General features: G+C 39.2%; 1 protein-coding gene across 7 annotated transcripts in view; it reads left to right on the top strand.

The window, feature by feature from the left end:
* Positions 1 to 16,425, top strand: part of MAP2K5 (mitogen-activated protein kinase kinase 5) — a 288,637-nt gene that overhangs the window by 16,945 nt on the left and 255,267 nt on the right. For all 7 annotated transcript variants that reach the window (XR_010731284.1, XR_010731283.1, XM_066276317.1 and 4 more), the window contains exon 3: positions 7,088 to 7,155. Coding sequence is in view for 5 of the 7 variants with exons in the window: in XM_066276317.1 (XP_066132414.1) it covers positions 7,088 to 7,155 (68 nt within the window). In the remaining 2 variants the exon portion in view is untranslated. The remainder of the gene's footprint in view (positions 1 to 7,087; positions 7,156 to 16,425) is intronic.

The raw sequence follows: 16,425 nt of genomic DNA, 5'->3' as shown, positions 1-16,425 counted from the left end.
TAGCTCTATCTTTAAAATATATCAATCATGTGATGACTGCTCAAACTCTCAGCTTGATTTAGGCCACGATTATGTCTCACCTGGACTAGATCATTGGTTTCCTAACTGGTCTCCTTGTTTCTGCTTTTGCCTCCATGCAGCAACCAGAGCAATCCTTTTAGAAGTTAAGTGAGATCATAATACTCAAAACCCTCCAGTGGTTTCCATCTTACTCAGGAGTAAAAGCCAAGCACTGCCTGCTACCTGATAGGCACTTACATATTTGTTGGAAAAAAAAAAGGAGCAAAGAACTGAAGAAGGAACCAGAAAGTAGGGGACATGAAGCTAAATTAAAACTCATGGATATGAAGAATTGGCCATAGAAACTGGCCTGTAGTCCTGTCCAGATCTTAGATTCCACTCCTGAGAAGGACTCTAAACTTGACAACTTTTCTGGTAATTTCCGGTTGATGTCTTTCTAACCTCTACAATTGTGTTTTCATTTCTTTCCTCTTACCTTAGAAAAATGCCTTTGCTGTAGTTCTAATTGACTCTCACCTGGCACTGAAGAATTGATGTATGACATATAATATATTGCCTAACGTTCTGTTGCTTTTTGTAGAAGCTAGATTGTTTCTTTCCAAAGGCCACTTAAGTCCTGTCACTGCAGTGGGTGCTGTTTGACTGAGATCTCCCACCGTCTGCTGTTTACTTGGTAGGCACTGTGCTTGCCATTCTGACCACCCTTACCTGAGGCTGCCTCTCCTCCTCTATTGGGTCTTTATGCTCCTTCTCTTGGTTTCTCTTTTGGATTGTGTGTTGCCTCAAATAAAATTGCTAACAACATATGGCCTGTTATGATTCCCTTTTCCCAAACTCTGCCATTTTGTATATTTGTGACACACTGCAGATTTTGTGAAGATTGCTTCATAATATTTGTTTACCATCTGCTGCACTCTATTTGGTATCTTGCTAGGACTTTTTCCTCCATTTTAAGTGACATTAACAAAATCCAGCCAGTACATAGACTTTCTGGTTCTACTTTTGCTTCCCTAATGTGCTGGAAAATCATATTACTATGCTCCAGGCAACTAGAGAAGCCTGGATTCTCATTGTGAACCAGTATATCAGATCTGTCGCACCCGCCCCCCTCCTTGGTCTTATCTGCAATGCTTTTTTGGTCAGATGGCAAAGAACCTCCATGTATAAGACAAAAAGAGTTCAAATTATTTTTCTACTTCTCTCTACTTAGTACCACTACTTTCTAGTGTTCTTCACCAACATATTTATACTTTTGAAACTCTTTGGCCTTGGTTGGTTGGCTCAGTGGTAGAGCATTGGCCCGGTGTGTGGATGTCCCGGGTTCGATTCCCAGGCAGGGCACATAGGAGAAGCGCCCATCTTCTTCTCTGCGCCTCCCCCTCTCACTTCTTTTTCTCTCTTTCTCTCCTGTGGCCATGGCTTAATTGGAGTGAGTTGGAGTGAGTTGGCCCCTGGCACTGAGGATGGCTCTATGACCTCCACCTCAGGTGCTAAAATGAGCTCAGTTGCTGAGCAATGGAGCAAGGCCCCAGATGGGCAGAGCATTGCCTCCTAGGGGGCTTGCCGATGGATCCTGGTTGGGGTGCACGAGGGAGTCTGTCTCTGCCTCCCCTCCTCTTACTGAATAAAAAAGAAAAAGAAAGAAACTCTTTGTGCCATTTTAGTAAGTGTTTATGATTTACAGTTAAAATTAGTGTATTTTTTTTTTTTTTTTTTTTTTTAGCTAATCCAGTTTGATAGTCAAAGAGCCAGAGTGTTTGCTAGATGGGCTTTGTGTGTTCAACTTTTTATTGAGATAAGTATTTTAAGTTATTGTCATACTAAATTGCTTTGTATCTATTTCTACTTTCTTACCCTTTATTAACTTCTCCTTTCAATCAAGTCATTCATTGTCTTTGTTATTTTTTTCTTTAGCTTCATTGAGATATAGCTGGCATATAACATTGTATAAGTTTAAGGTGTACAGTCTGCTGATTTGATACATTTATATATTGCAGGATTATCACCACCATGTAGTTAGCTAACATCTCCATCCCATCACATAATTACCACTTTGTTTGTGTGTGGTAGAAACATTTAAGATTTACTCTTAGCAATATTCAAGTATATAATACATTATTATTAGCTATAATCACCATGCTGTACATTTGATCCCCACATCTTGTTATACTTATAACTGGAAGTTTGTACTCTTTAACAAATATCTCTTCATTTTCCTCAACCCCTGGTAATCACCACTTTACTCTCTGTTTCTCTAAGTTTGAGTTTGGTTTTTTAAAAAATTTTATTTATATAATTTTTATCCAATGAGAAGAGGGAAGGCTGAGAGACAGACTCCTGCATGTGCCCCAACCAGGATCCACCTGGCTAAGCCACTAAGGGGTGATGCTTTGCCTATCTGGGGCATTGCTCCATTGCTCAGCAATCAAGCTCTTTTTAGTGCCTGAGGTGGAAGCCACGGAGCCATCCTCAGTTCCTGGGGCCAACTCTCTCTAATCAAGCCATGGCTGCAGAAGAGGGGGGAGAAAGAGAGAGAGAAGCGAGAGGGGGAGGGGTGGAGAAGCAGATGGGCACTTCTCCTGTGTGTCCTGACCGGGAATTGAAGCCCAGACATCCACATGCCAGGCCGACGCTCTACCACTGAACCAACTGGCCAGGGCCCCTAAGTTTGGGTTTTTTAGATTCCATGTGTGATACCACACAATATTTGTCTTTCTGTGACTGACTTATTTTACTTAGCATATTACCGTCAAGTTTCATACAAGTTGTCAGGAATGGCAGGGTGTTTTTATTTTTCATGGCTGAATAATATTCTTGTGAGTGAGTGAGTGAGTGTGTGTGTGTGTGTAGCATCTTCTTTATCCATTTACCCTTTGATGGACATTTAGGTTGTTTCTGTATCTTGGCTATTGTGAATAATGCTGCAGTGAACATGGGAGTGTAGATATCTCTACAAGACCCTGATTTCATTTCCTTTAAATACATACTCAGAAGTGGAATTGCTGGATTACATGGTAATTGTATTTTTTTTGAGAAACCTCCATACTGTTTTTCATGACTGCACCAATTTGCATTCCGGACAATAGTGCACAAGAATTTTTTTCCCTCTACAGCTTCACCAGTACTTGTTATCTCTTAGCTTTTTGATGATAGCCATTGTAATTTCCTTGATGATTAGTGATGTTGAGCATCTTTTCATGTACCTGTTGTCTTCTTTGAAATTCATTGTCTTTAGAGAGAAGTGTATTGTCACTTTAAACATCAGAGCCAGTGGTTTGCTCTTGAGCTGTCCTCAGGGGTTAGAGTGCTAGGATTTTGCATTTTGACTGGAATCATCAGTCTTTTCATAAGTGTGATTACCTTATCTGACTCAGTCTCCTCTTTAACAAGAACAAGAAGTCTTCGTTAAAACTATTAATCACAATTTATTAGAGTGAATCAAGCAGTCCCTCAAAGAGCAATTTGTAAAGAAAACCAATACATACACAAAATGAGGTCTTTATTAACCCATAAGAACTTTAGTCACTGTGTCACGTAATCAGTAAGCCTGATTTGTCCTCAGGCTTACTTAGAATGCCTCCTTCATCTTCTCAGAACCCTTTCTCTTTTAGTCAGATCCCATAGGACAGCACCCAACACTTTACGTTTAGGTTGGCTATTCCGGCCTTTTGGCCTCAGTTTTCTGTCCACTTAAAGTACCTTGTAGCGTTTCATAACTGTTTTTTATGGAACTGCTAAATAAGAAAGTGTTCTGCTGGCTGACTTCCCTCCCAGTTTTTTGGCTGAAATAATTCCTAAGAGATTTTATAGAGTTCTAGAATTCTAGAACCTTTTTTTTTTAAGTAGTCTTAAAGATTCAAGCCTGGTTTTGAGTGTTTAGGGAACTCTTTGTTGTTACTCCTGATTCAGAGAGACTGTGATTTGAATGTTTTTTTCTGGAATCTGTTTCCTCTCTTTACACATTATAAAAGGATTTTTCACCTGTTTTACTAAACTCCAAGCACTTCAGCATCCCGTATGAACAATGCCTTTTGAGGTCTTGTGTATATTGAAATTGGAATATAAGCAGTTCCTTTCTAACCCCCATCTCTGTAGCTGGCTATGGTGTAGAAATGAGATGACAAAAGCTACTTTGTTCAGGTTGAAAATTTTACCAAGTTCAGGACTTTATCAAGAATAAATCAGTTTAGCCCACATACAAACAGAGAATTTAACTTGGCTTTAAAACAAAAATGTAAAGTGTTTTCATGTGTGGTAATATGCAACATGATATTCCTTTTTTTATATCTGTCTTTTCTCTTTGTTTCCTGCATTTCTAAGAAAACTTTCTGGCTTAACTTTGAAAATAGTACTAGTTTCTAGAACCAATGTAGAAACTCCTTGTTTCCAAAACTAGAATAGTATTTCCCCCCAATCGGCTTTATAGATTCTGTAACTTAAAAGAAAGTAAGCAAAGAAAGCGAAGAAAGAAGGGAAGTGTTAGATTCCTACATATCCTTTATATATGTAACATTCCTAGGAATGTGCCACCTTTGTTACCTAAGGACCACTGTGTGCCTTTTATACTGAAAACAGGCAGCTCTTGGAAGCCTAACGCCAATAGTGACATTAGACAGCTCCTGGCTATGTGGATATTTAAACGGTATGACTTGTTGGTACTGATTTACATTGAGTTGGGGAACTCTGAGGGTAAACTAGGATTCAGGATCAGATGTTTTGGAGAGAAAACCCCAGCAAGAGCTGTGGGCTTGATCACTGAGCAGGTCTGGCTCAGGTGCTAGTTTCCTTCATGATGGTAGATTGCTACTGGCTACTGAAGAGAAAAAGAAAGTAGCATTTTGCTCTGAAATAGGCTAATTGGGAGACAGTACAAGCTCCCTCCTGGGGTTCTCAGAGCCTGGTCAGTGAATAGGGGTATATCTTCAGAACTGCAGCTGGACGGAAGGTAGGGCTGAAGGGTGAAATCCTTGTGCTGAACTCTGCTGTATTTTCAGTAAGACTCTCCAGAGCATGTGATGTAAGCTTGTTCTTTTCGTGAGGAGGGATTTGTCTGTTTCTTCAGGCCTGGGATCAGTTTCTCTGCATATGATCAGATCAACTATTGGATACCCAAGAGTGACCAAAATAAATAACACCACTGATTGTTTCGTAAGCACACCAGAGCTGAGGCATCCAAATGTGAGAGAGCTGCCGCTTCCAAGTTGTCCCCTGGGAGTTTGTGTACTTCTTCCAACAATGCTGCTGTTGCTCAGAATGTTTTTGGTATATTTCTTTCAGCTGTACAGCTAGAGCAGGGGTCCCCAAACTTTTTACACAGGGGGCCAGTTCACTGTCCCTCAGACCGTTGGAGGGCCAGACTATAAAAAAAACTATGAACAAATCCCATGCACACTGCACACATCTTATTTTAAAGTAAAAAAACAAAACGGGAACAAATACAATATTTAAAATAAAGAACAAGTAAATTTAAATCAACAAACTGACCAGTATTTCAATTGGAACTATGCTCCTCTCACTGACCACCAATGAAAGAGGTGCCTCTTCTGTAAGTGCGGTGGGGGCCGGATAAATGGCCTCAGGGGGCCGCATGTGGCCCGCGGGCCGTAGTTTGGGGACCCCTGAGCTAGAGTCTACCACGTAGGCTGTTCTCCTGTTGACAGATCTTTACCTTTATAAAGGTGAAGTAGCTAACTAAATATTTAGAAATAGCCAAAATATTCTGAGTTCTACTTGGCAGGTAGTGTCGGTGAGTGATCAGGTGGACAATTTCAATTTGGGTTAAAAATGAGATGCATCTGATATTTACATGTGGTCTCTCTTCTAGTTCTTAAAGCAGTTTGTTTCAAAACTATTTTGAAGAAGAGAAGCATAGTTGAAATAAGTACATTGTTTCTGGATGCAGCTACTTTAATGATAGTTAATCAAATGTATACATTCTGGTTATGTATTTTGTAAAACCTTATTATCCTCTAGTTTCATAACTATTTCAAAATATCATGAGTTGTCATGTGAAGCTTATGGTCAGAGTTCCCATTATAAATGAAACTGTTCAGAAAGGGAAAGAGAGCTGCTAGATAAGATATAAGATAGAGTCTATAGGGAGAATTGTGTTAGAGTTCCTTTGCAAGTTAACTTTACAGTAGGCTCCCAGTTTTTCTTCTGTAAAAAGGGAATTAATCATCATCATCATCAAGTCATCCTGTTCACATTATAGGATCATTGTGGAGTTTTCCAGGAGGTACTTACTGCATATGAAGCACAAATCATGATGCCATGTGTATAATGGTGTTTAGTAAATGCCAGCCATTTTTATCATGCTATTGTGACATGATGGGTTGCCTAGAAGAGAGGAAGAATGGAGAAATAAAGGAATAGGGAGCTGTGTCAGAAAGAAGAAAAAGGCCCTGGCCAGTGGCTCAGTAGATAGAGTATCAGCCTGGCGTATGGACATCCCAAGTTTGATTCCTTGTTAGGGCACACTGGAGTAGTGATCACCTGCTTCTCTTCCCCCTTCTATCCCCCTTCTTTCCCCCTTCTTTCCCTCTTCCCCTCCCAGTGGCTCAATTGGTTTGAGTGTGACCCTGGACACTAAGGATAGCTTGGTTGGTCTGAACCATCAGCCTCAGGTGCTAAAAATAGCTTGGCACTCAAGCCTTGGCCCCAGATGGGGTTGCTGGGTGGGTCCCAGTTAGGGAGCATGTGGGAGTCTGCCTCCCTATCTTTCTCCTCTTAACCTAAAAAAAAAAAGTACTGATAGTAGAACAGGACTGGTCTGTCTTCAGTTTTTAAAGTTCTCCAAACCAAACCTGTTTCAGTTATGCTCCTAAATACATGTTATAAATGGCATGAGCAATATTTTAATTTTTAGCTGTCGTTAAAATTTTTCATTCTTTATTGAGATTCTGGTTATAGTCTGAACAAAAAAAACAAAACAAAACCTGAACATTCCCCAAAATAGGGTGTTGAGGATTTGGATATCAGTTTTTAAAACCAGTTTGTTCCATCTGATGTGGTTTTTGTCCGTTAAAAAAATCTTATCACTTGCATTATGTTGCTTTTTAAACAGATGAAGATGAAGATGGTGATCGAATTACAGTGAGAAGTGATGAAGAAATGAAGGCAATGCTGTCATATGTACGTATATTACAAATGAAGACTGTCTTAAAAATGTTACTGTAATTGAAGATTCTGGTTCTTGGCAGAGTGAAAATATAAAAGTAAATCACAGTTGCCATAACATTTTTCTATATAGTATATAAGGTTTTCAAAGATTCCCTTACATGAAAGTTAAGGGCATTCTTTCTAAAAGACACTGATCATATCATGAACATTAAGAATAATGCATCTTAATGACTTGCATTAGGTATGGTGCAGACTAAATGGACTATCAATTTTCTGTATTTTTTATGCAGTACTTAAAGTAACGGCTCATTAAAAATGAACCCCTGGGCTCTAAAAAATTTCTCAAAATCTACTTTCAACTGGAGATCTCTTTCACCCTTCCAAGCAGACTAGGGTTATAATGTAGCTGCAGGCTTAATATGGATACACGATTTAAAGATGTACTCTCAGTTATTTTATCCACCCCCTATACTCATCCCAAATGAACTCCTGTGGGGTTACTTACTGAATCATAGTGATTTGAATATATCCTGAAATGACTTTTCTTTTGTGTTTTGGATTTCAATGATAAATTTGCATTAATGTTTGTCTCAAGATTGAAGTAGATAAATGAGAAAAGACTACATTTCTAAAACTTTAATACTAAGCTTGACAAATTGAACTATAATGAAGGAATATAGCTTCCCTGAGCCCTGATTTGCGCTTTTCCTCATATTTTATTTTCTCTTATTTGCTTTATTTTATTTTATTTATTTTTAATTTTTTTTACTTTTTTGAAGTTGGAAACAGGGAGGCAGTCAGACAGACTCCTGCATGCGCACGACTGGGATCCACCCGGCACGCCCACCAGGGGGTGATGCTCTGCCCATCTGGGGCGTCGCTCTGTTGCAACCAGAGCCATTCTAGCGCCTGAAGCAGAGGCCACAGAACCATCCTCAGCGCCTAGGCCAACTTTGCTCCAATGGAGCCTTGGCTGCAGGAGGGGAAGAGAGAGAGAGAGGAAGGAGAGGGGGAGGGGTGGAGAAGCAGATGGGCGCCTCTCCTGTGTGCCCTGTCCGGGGATTGAACCCGGGACTCCTGCACGCCAGGCCGACGCTCTACCACTGAGCCACCGGCCAGGGCCTGCTTTATTTTATTTTATCTGAGTTTGTCATGTGTTTACAAAACCTTCTCTAGTGGCCTGGTGGAAAGATCATTGAACTGGAAGTCAGGAGACCTCTGATCTCTTCTCGCTTCCTGGCCTTAAGCAACTCCCTTAACCTTTCTGATCTGTAGTTGCCTCATCTGTCAGTTGTGGATAATACTACTTGTCTTTTCTATGCACAGGATCATTGTAATGATCAAATGGAGGAGTAGCCATGAAAGCCCTTTGAAAACTTAAAAGTTCTATAGAAATGCAAAGTGGTATTATGGTGGGAATTGGGAAATCAGGGCCCTTGCTTTCCAGTGAGACTCTAATCTTAGCCAACAGTTTGGTTGTAGGTTTTTGATAGACTTTAACTTTAAACCCAAGGTATTGTTTCATTGTAATGAAAACTGTAAAATATCTGTATGGGTTTCCGCCAATAGTTTTAATTTAGGGTAGGAGGAAAGAGAACAAGAAGAATGGCATGATTAACAGAGCATTGCATTCAGAGCTGCACAGAGTAGGAAAAGTCAATTTCCCATTGACTTCCCATTAACTTACTTGAGAGTCTTTGTGCTTTGAGAATTTAGAGTAGGGCTCATCAGCACTTTGAAAGGCAGAGTAGGATGGTCTGCTGAAAGGTCTAGCACTGGTATTGATAGATTGCTAACTCCCCTGAGAGTGGGACTTGCTTATTTCTAGAAAATACACACACACACACAGATGGGTTCTAGTTTTTTCACATACATCTAGTGCAGAGAGTACATTACTGACAGTGTGCTTTCATTATATCTCTGACATAATCACACACAAAGATATATTTTGAAAAATCTCCTTTTGGGAAGATCTGGCAAAGTTGTGCCTTTTAGGAATATTACTGCATGTGATCATATTGATAATAATCATTTCTGTTTTTTAGTTACCTACTCAATATACTAGATGCTTATGCTATTTAATTTTCATAGTTTTTAAAAATCACTCTGTGAGGTAGATATCATTTCTACTTTTTAGATGAAGCTATGGTTAACAGACATGCTGAAGGTCTTAGGGCAGGTATGAATGTGGATATAGAATTTAAGTTCAGTTTCTTCTTATGCCAAAGCCCATGATCCTTCACTGTTTTATACTGTTTCTCTCCTGTCTACCTCCTTGCACCTTAGTATGGGGATCTATGTTATCACTACTATTAAATTCTGAATGATGTGAGTTTATATAATACCTTAGTTGAGATATAATATACATTCCTTATGATTTGTGCTTATTTTCTCAAATGCAATGTTTATTTTTCTGTTGCAGGAAACTTAGAGTTATGTAATTGTATTTAAACTTAAAAGTTTTTGAGATTTCTTGAGACCCACTTTTTATCATTTTTTATTTTCAATTACAGTTGACATATGTTATTATATTACTTTTAAATGTACATCTCAATGATTAGACATTGCATAGTCTAAGTGTCCTGATATATCTTGTACCAATCTGACATCATACATAGTTATAAAAATATTATTAACTATATTTCCTATGCTTATAAGACTATTAAGACTGTTCTGTAACATTCAGTTTGTAATTCTAAATCCCTTTACCTTTTCACCAATCCCTCCAGTACCCCCTTCCATCTGGCACCATCAAAATGTTCTCTGTATCTATGAGTCTGTTTCTATTCTGCTGTTCATTTATGTTGCTTTTTAGAGTCAATTGCTTATAGATATGTATTTATTGTCATTTTAATTATTCATATTTTTTATTTTTTCTTCTTAAAGAAAGACCCTTTAACATTTCATATAATACTGGTGTGGTGGTGATGAACTCCATTAGCTTTTTCCAGTCTGGGAAGCTCTTAACTGTCCTTCAATTCTAAATGATAGCTTTGCTGGGTAATGTTTCTAGGTCCTTGCTTTTCATCACTTTGAATACCCTTGCCAATCCAATCTGGCCTGCAAAGTTTCTGTTGAGAAATCATCTAACAGTCTTATGGGAGCTCCCTTATAGGTAACTAACTGCTCTTCTATTGCTGCTTTTAAGATTTTCTCTTTGTCTTATCCTTTGGCATTTTAATTATGTTATGTCTTAGTGTGGGCTTCTTTAGGTTTATCTTATTTGGAACTCTGTGCTTCCTAGAGCCGTAAGTCAATTTCCTTCACCAAGTTAGGGAATTTTTGTCATTATGTTTTCAAATAGGTTTTCAATTTCTTGTTCTCTATCTTCTCCTTTCATCACTCCCATGATGTGAATGTTGGTACTCCTGAAGTTGTCCCAGAGGTTCCTTACACTATCCTTATTTTCTTGGATTATTTTTTCTTTTTGCTATTCTAATTGAGTGTCTTTTGATTCCTTATATTCTAAATTGCTGATTTGATTCTTGGCTTCATGTACTCTACTGTTGATTCCCTGTAAATTATTCTTCATTTTAGATAGTGTATCTTTTATTTATAACTGGTTCTTTTTTATGCTGTTGAGGTTCTCACGAGGTTCATGGAGCCACCGGTGTCCTAAACTTTGTATTTAGTAGATTGCTTGTTTCTGTTTGTTTAGTTCCTTTTCTGGAGTTTTGTTCTGTTCTTTCATTTGAGACATGTTTATCTTCTCCTTTTGGAAACCTCTCTATGTTGGTTTCTATGTATTAGGTAGAGCTACTATGTCATGAATAGGCTTGGTAGCATGGCCTACTGTGGTAGGTGTCCTGTAGGGTCCAGTGGCTTCCCTGACCACCCAGTCTGTGCACTCGAGGTATATCCCTCCCCATGTAGGCTGTGTACACCCTCTTCTTTGAGTTGAGCGTTGATTGATATTGGAACATCAATTGGAGGGATTTACCTCCGTGCTGATCAGCTGCAAAGACAGGCTGCACTGTTGACCTCTGACCATCATGGAGATTTAGCTGTGCTGGGGCCCACCCCACAGAGCAGGACTTACTTCAGCAGGGCTCTGGTGCCCACTGAGTCTGTCCCTTGAGTGTGTCTCTTGTGGAGGTGGTTTGGTGGTGGTGCTTCAGTGTGATCTGAAGCTGTTCACTGAGTGTGTTGGCTCTGGGGTCTCCCAGGATGTACAGGCCAAGGTCAGCCATCGCTTGCGTTTTCCCTGCGGCCACCTGGCATGAGCTATAAAGTGACCAGCAGATAACTGCTACTTTTGATGGGCTTAAAGGTGCCAATGTGAGGCCAAGTTTTGAACCAAGGCCAATTGCTGCTAGTGCCGGGCCTTGAGCCACTTAGCAAGAGGAATGGTTTGCTGTGGCCAGGTGCTGCTTATTTGAGAGATTTTTAGGAAAATCTGAAGCATGAACCAAGATAGGCCATTCGTATAGAAAAGCCACTGGTTGACTCACCAGCATGGGGCAAACTGTGAGCAAGGTTGATGGAGTCTCAGATATGTTGTCCACCTGCTGGCTCTGTTGGGGGAAGGGTACTAAAGTAATTATGGCCTTTGCCAGCACTCTGTCTTTGAGAAAGTTGCCTCCCAGCTTTCTCCCTGATGCTGAACAATTCAGTCCTCCTTTTTGTCTCTAGTGCCTTTCTAGCTGCTGCCCCATCACTGAAGCTCAGAGATAATGAGTTCAAGTTAGTCAGTGTGCTGGCCCTTTAAGAGGAAGTACCTGGGACTCCATAGCTGCTGTCTCCCTCAGCCTCAATCCCTGCTGGTTTTTACAGCCAAAAGTTATGGGGACTTCTCCCAGCACTGGAACCCTGGGCTGGGGGGACTGGTGTGGGGCTGGGACTGCTTGATCCTTAGGGGGAAACTCTGCAGCTGAGATATCCTTCCTAGTTTTTATTCTCCACACGTGAGTGTGGGACCAGCCTGTTCCCCATCTCCATCCCTCTTACCATTCTTGATGTAGCTTCTTCTTGAATTCCACGGTTGTAGGACTTATATTCAGCTTGATTTCAGGCAGGTCTAAATGATAGCTGTTCTATAGTTTAATTGTAATTTTGATGTAGTTGTGGGAGGGGATAAGTACTGAGTTTACCTATGCCACCATCTTGACAAAGTCTCATTGAGAGCCACTTTTTAGGCTGAAATTATCTAGCTCATTGATTCCCAAATATTTGAATTTCATGAATTAATTTTTCATTTTTAGGTTAAAGGACAAACATAGGCATGGTAATTTTTAATTTTGCCAAGTAAAAAAAAAACATTAGTATATAAACTAATAAAATTATGTACTGTTAACCATTATTTTATTAATAAAAAAAGTGGGAGTTATTTAAAGATTAATTGTACATAATCCCAAAAGTAAAGAAAACCATTAAAGTAAGTAAATTTAGTTTTAATGTAAAAATGCAATACCTTATTCTTTGTATTAATTTGCTATGGATGTTGAAAACACTTTTCATAAATTGATAGTGGTCTGTGGATTGAGGTCAGGCTGATTGGCTCCATATTTTCTCAGTAATTAACAAATATTTAGAGATGGGAACCTAAGGCCTCCAAAGAATTTTAACATAAAGTAGAACACTTACCTGATTCTGAGTGATTGAGCAAAATATTATTAAATGAAAATATCCCTGAGAGAGATAAGTTTTAAGTCATTTAAGACTTTAGTGGATTTTCTTTTTCTTTCATTTGTTGCAGCAGCCCCTAAGATCACACACCCTTTGTTTAAGTAGAGTCAAGCTCTGAATAGATGTTTAAAAAAGTAGACAGTAAGGGAATCTCTCAAAAAACACAGACAAGATTGGTTGGCTGTCATTTTGATCTTTCTTGGTTTTCATGGTTGAAATTCCATTACGTTCTAGTTTTGCCATAAAGAGAACCATTTGGACCTAATCCTATAATAGATTTTGATTGATAGATCTCAGTTCCAACCTATTATTAGAAACCTGCATTTTTCTTTATATTTTAGGTTCAATTTGGCTCTGAGAATTTTTTTTTTCCTCATTTTTCCGAAGCTGGGAACGGGGAGGCAGGCAGACAGACTCCCGCATGCGCCCAAGCGGGATCTACCAGGCACGCCCACCAGGGGGTGATGCTCTGCCCATCCGGGGCGTTGCTCTGTTTTGACCAGAGCCACTCTAGCGCCTGGGGCAGAGACCAAGGAGCCATCCCCAGCGCCCGGGCTATCTTTTGCTCCAATGGAGCCTCGGCTGCGGGAGGGGAAGAGAGAGACAGAGAGGAAGGAGAGGGAGAGGGGTGGAGAAGCAGATGGGCGCTTCTCCTGTGTGCCCTGGCTGGTAATTGAACCTGGGACTCCTGCACGCCAGGCCGACGCTCTACCGCTGAGCCAACCGGCCAGGGCCGGCTCTGAGAAATTTTGATTCCAGGATTTGGGTGGTGATGTAAGAAAGATACTAAAGATGACCACATACTAACTATTAAAAACACACACATACAAAAATAGCATAGTTTTGCATATGGAATTCATTAAATTTGCATTCACCTTAATATTTCTTTAATATAAGCAAAACAAAACTAAGATACTTTACCATAAATACTTTAATTATTCTTTTCCATTGATTGCAAAAGTTAAATGAATTAACAACCCAAATCTCTGCCTAAAGTTAAAAAAATTTTTGCAATGCCTAAGTTGTAACTTGCAGACTCCCCCCCCCCCCCCCCCCAATCTATTGGATACAAGCGTTTTCTGGCTTTGGGCCAACAGAAGCATACTTTTTTTTTTTTTATCAGTAATCTAAATAGATTTCAGTGTTAGACCAGAAAATGTTGACTTTTTAATTGAAAACTTATCAATTATTTAAATTGCTAGCAGCCTTAGGCTGTTAATTTTATGTGTCCTATAACAGTGGCATACAGTGGTTTTTGATACATGTGACACATGGAATATCGCATTGTGGTAAGGATTTGCCATGACAATAAGTTGTGTGCTGCTTAAATAACAACCAACATATTAAACTAAAGTCTGTTGTCACACATTAGTGCCATTTTATGTAAGTTATTTAGAAGTTGTATTCTTTTCTTCATTAGATATATTTTTAAGAGATAATGAGAAGAAAACAAAGCTATAATAAATTGTCTTTTAAGAAAATCTAAAGTAATTTGGTCTCCGAGGAGATATTTAACGTATTGAGAGAATTCAGCAGCCAAGCGTTATTACAGCACTATTGTGATAGCGCTCTGCGTTTTGTTATGAGTTTGTGTTAATCAACAATCTGTTTTTATAGCGTAGTTTCTTCTAAGTTATGTTGTTAGAATATTCCACTTCTGGGATCATGACACTATTGTATCTTTTTAATTCCTCCATAAAGTATTTTTTTAATTAGAATTTGAAATGCTTTATTAGGAAGAAAATACACCCAACCTGCATATTCTGAAAACTAAATACCCGATCATTGCTAATTACTTAAAGGACCCTGTGAAAAATTCCCTTAATGTGGTTTATGTTTTTTTGGTTTGTTTTCTCTTTTGTTTCCTAGGAAGATTGAAGATAATATGCTGCTCTTCTCTTTCCATCTTTCAGTCTTTGTTGTCTGGTAGTGCTGGCTTCGTTTCCATACTGTATCAAACAGCAGTGCTGGGCCTTGTTTATTAATTCATCATAAGCTTTATCTCTCTCTGAGATCTAAATGTAGGACAGGTGATTTTAATGTTAACCTCTGCTTTTGGGTGACCTTTCATTAAGAAACTCCGCAGTCCATCTTGCTTTTGTAAATGGATTCATATTTTTTTCTACTAAATCTGGTGTCTAGTCAAGGATTTAGTACACCTGGTTCTCTCGCTACTGAGGGGCTTGCACAAGTACAGCACAGTAGTAACAAGAATAATTTTCTTCATTCTGCCCATTGTCTTTCTTTATACCATTCTCCCCACATTGCCAGAAAAGTATGGGATGAGTTTAACTGTAATGCCTCCCATGATGGCCGAGCCCTTGTGTTTTAGTCGAGTGTAAGTATTCCCTGTGGCACACTTGACCACAGTGTACCTTGTTAGACACTGGGTACCATGAGGGAAAATACTTTTTGACCTCTATAGCACTTTGTAAATAGGGATATAATTAGCTTTATACTACCCAGTACTATGCATAACTTGGAGATTGCCTCTAAAATCGTATAGTTACTCAGGCAGAGTTGGAAGGGAGGCTTAGAGATCTTGTCCAATTTTTTTTTTTTTTTTTGTATTTTTTCTGAAGCTGGAAAAATCTTGTCCAATTTTACAGAGAAGGAAGCTGAGGCCCAAAGAAATCAGATCCAATCAGAGGTTACTTTGCTAATGAATAGGAAGGTCTGGACACAGACCTAAGTCTTTGGCTCCGTTTCTTCACTCCTGGTGGTTTTAAGGGATGTTTTTGTTTTGGCATCTATTAAGGTAATATTATTAATATTATTTAATATAAAAATTATTCTGTGGGCTTTTAAAGTTTTAAAGATATTTCTCCTTACCTTTAAGGCTAAGTTTTACCCCAGAATTTCTTGCCTATTTAAGAGTTGAACATTTAATAGCCTCAGGACCTTTGCTATTAGAAAGTTTCCTTCAAAGAGCAAAGAGATTGAAAGCTCATTTTCCACATGGTGCTTTTAAATATTCCTCATATTAAGGAGGTCTGACTTTGAACTTACTTTGTACATGGAAAATCAGCGGAGTCTTCAGTGAGCAGGTAATAGGTGGTACCCTAATTCAGTGCAGGCCATCCAAATAAATCGATAATGCAGGTAAGGGTTGAGAAATGGTGAAAAGAGGGAGAAATTCAATGAAGTAAGTTCTTTCGTAAATTATTCCATTTTTTCTCAACTAATATGCTCTAAACAGTAAGTACAGTTTTTCTTTTGTTTTCTCATTCTAGTCAATGAACAAAGCCTTTTTTTTTTTTTTTAGAAGCAGATTATTTTAACTCCCTCCTCTATTTTGTCTGGGACATTTGGATGACCTTGAAATGGTGATAAAAATGTAGTAGCCCCTTACTTAGCCCCTGTTCTGAAATATCTTGGGGCGCCTGTGCTGGCAAGATGCAGAAGCATACTCAAATTTTCAAATTTACAACCAAACAAGGGGTTTATTATGAGGCCCATGTAGCAAAGGAGGATATGAGCACAAGAAGGCCTCAGCCAGATGGCACCCATATTGTGTCATTTGTGTGGCCATGCTCCCACTTCAGCGCCATCTCTGTGGAGGGCTCAGGGTGGCCTTTAGGTTGATTCCTTTGGGGTCTTATGTCCGACAGCTGGCACGAGGGGGCAGAGCCGTGTTGTGCTGTTAGTTAGCCCCCT

This window comes from Saccopteryx bilineata, chromosome 4, assembly GCF_036850765.1.
Source record: "Saccopteryx bilineata isolate mSacBil1 chromosome 4, mSacBil1_pri_phased_curated, whole genome shotgun sequence".
Classification (NCBI taxonomy): Eukaryota; Metazoa; Chordata; class Mammalia; order Chiroptera; family Emballonuridae; genus Saccopteryx; species Saccopteryx bilineata.
Note: the sequence above shows the minus strand (reverse complement) of the source record. Positions and strands in the feature narration are given on the sequence as shown.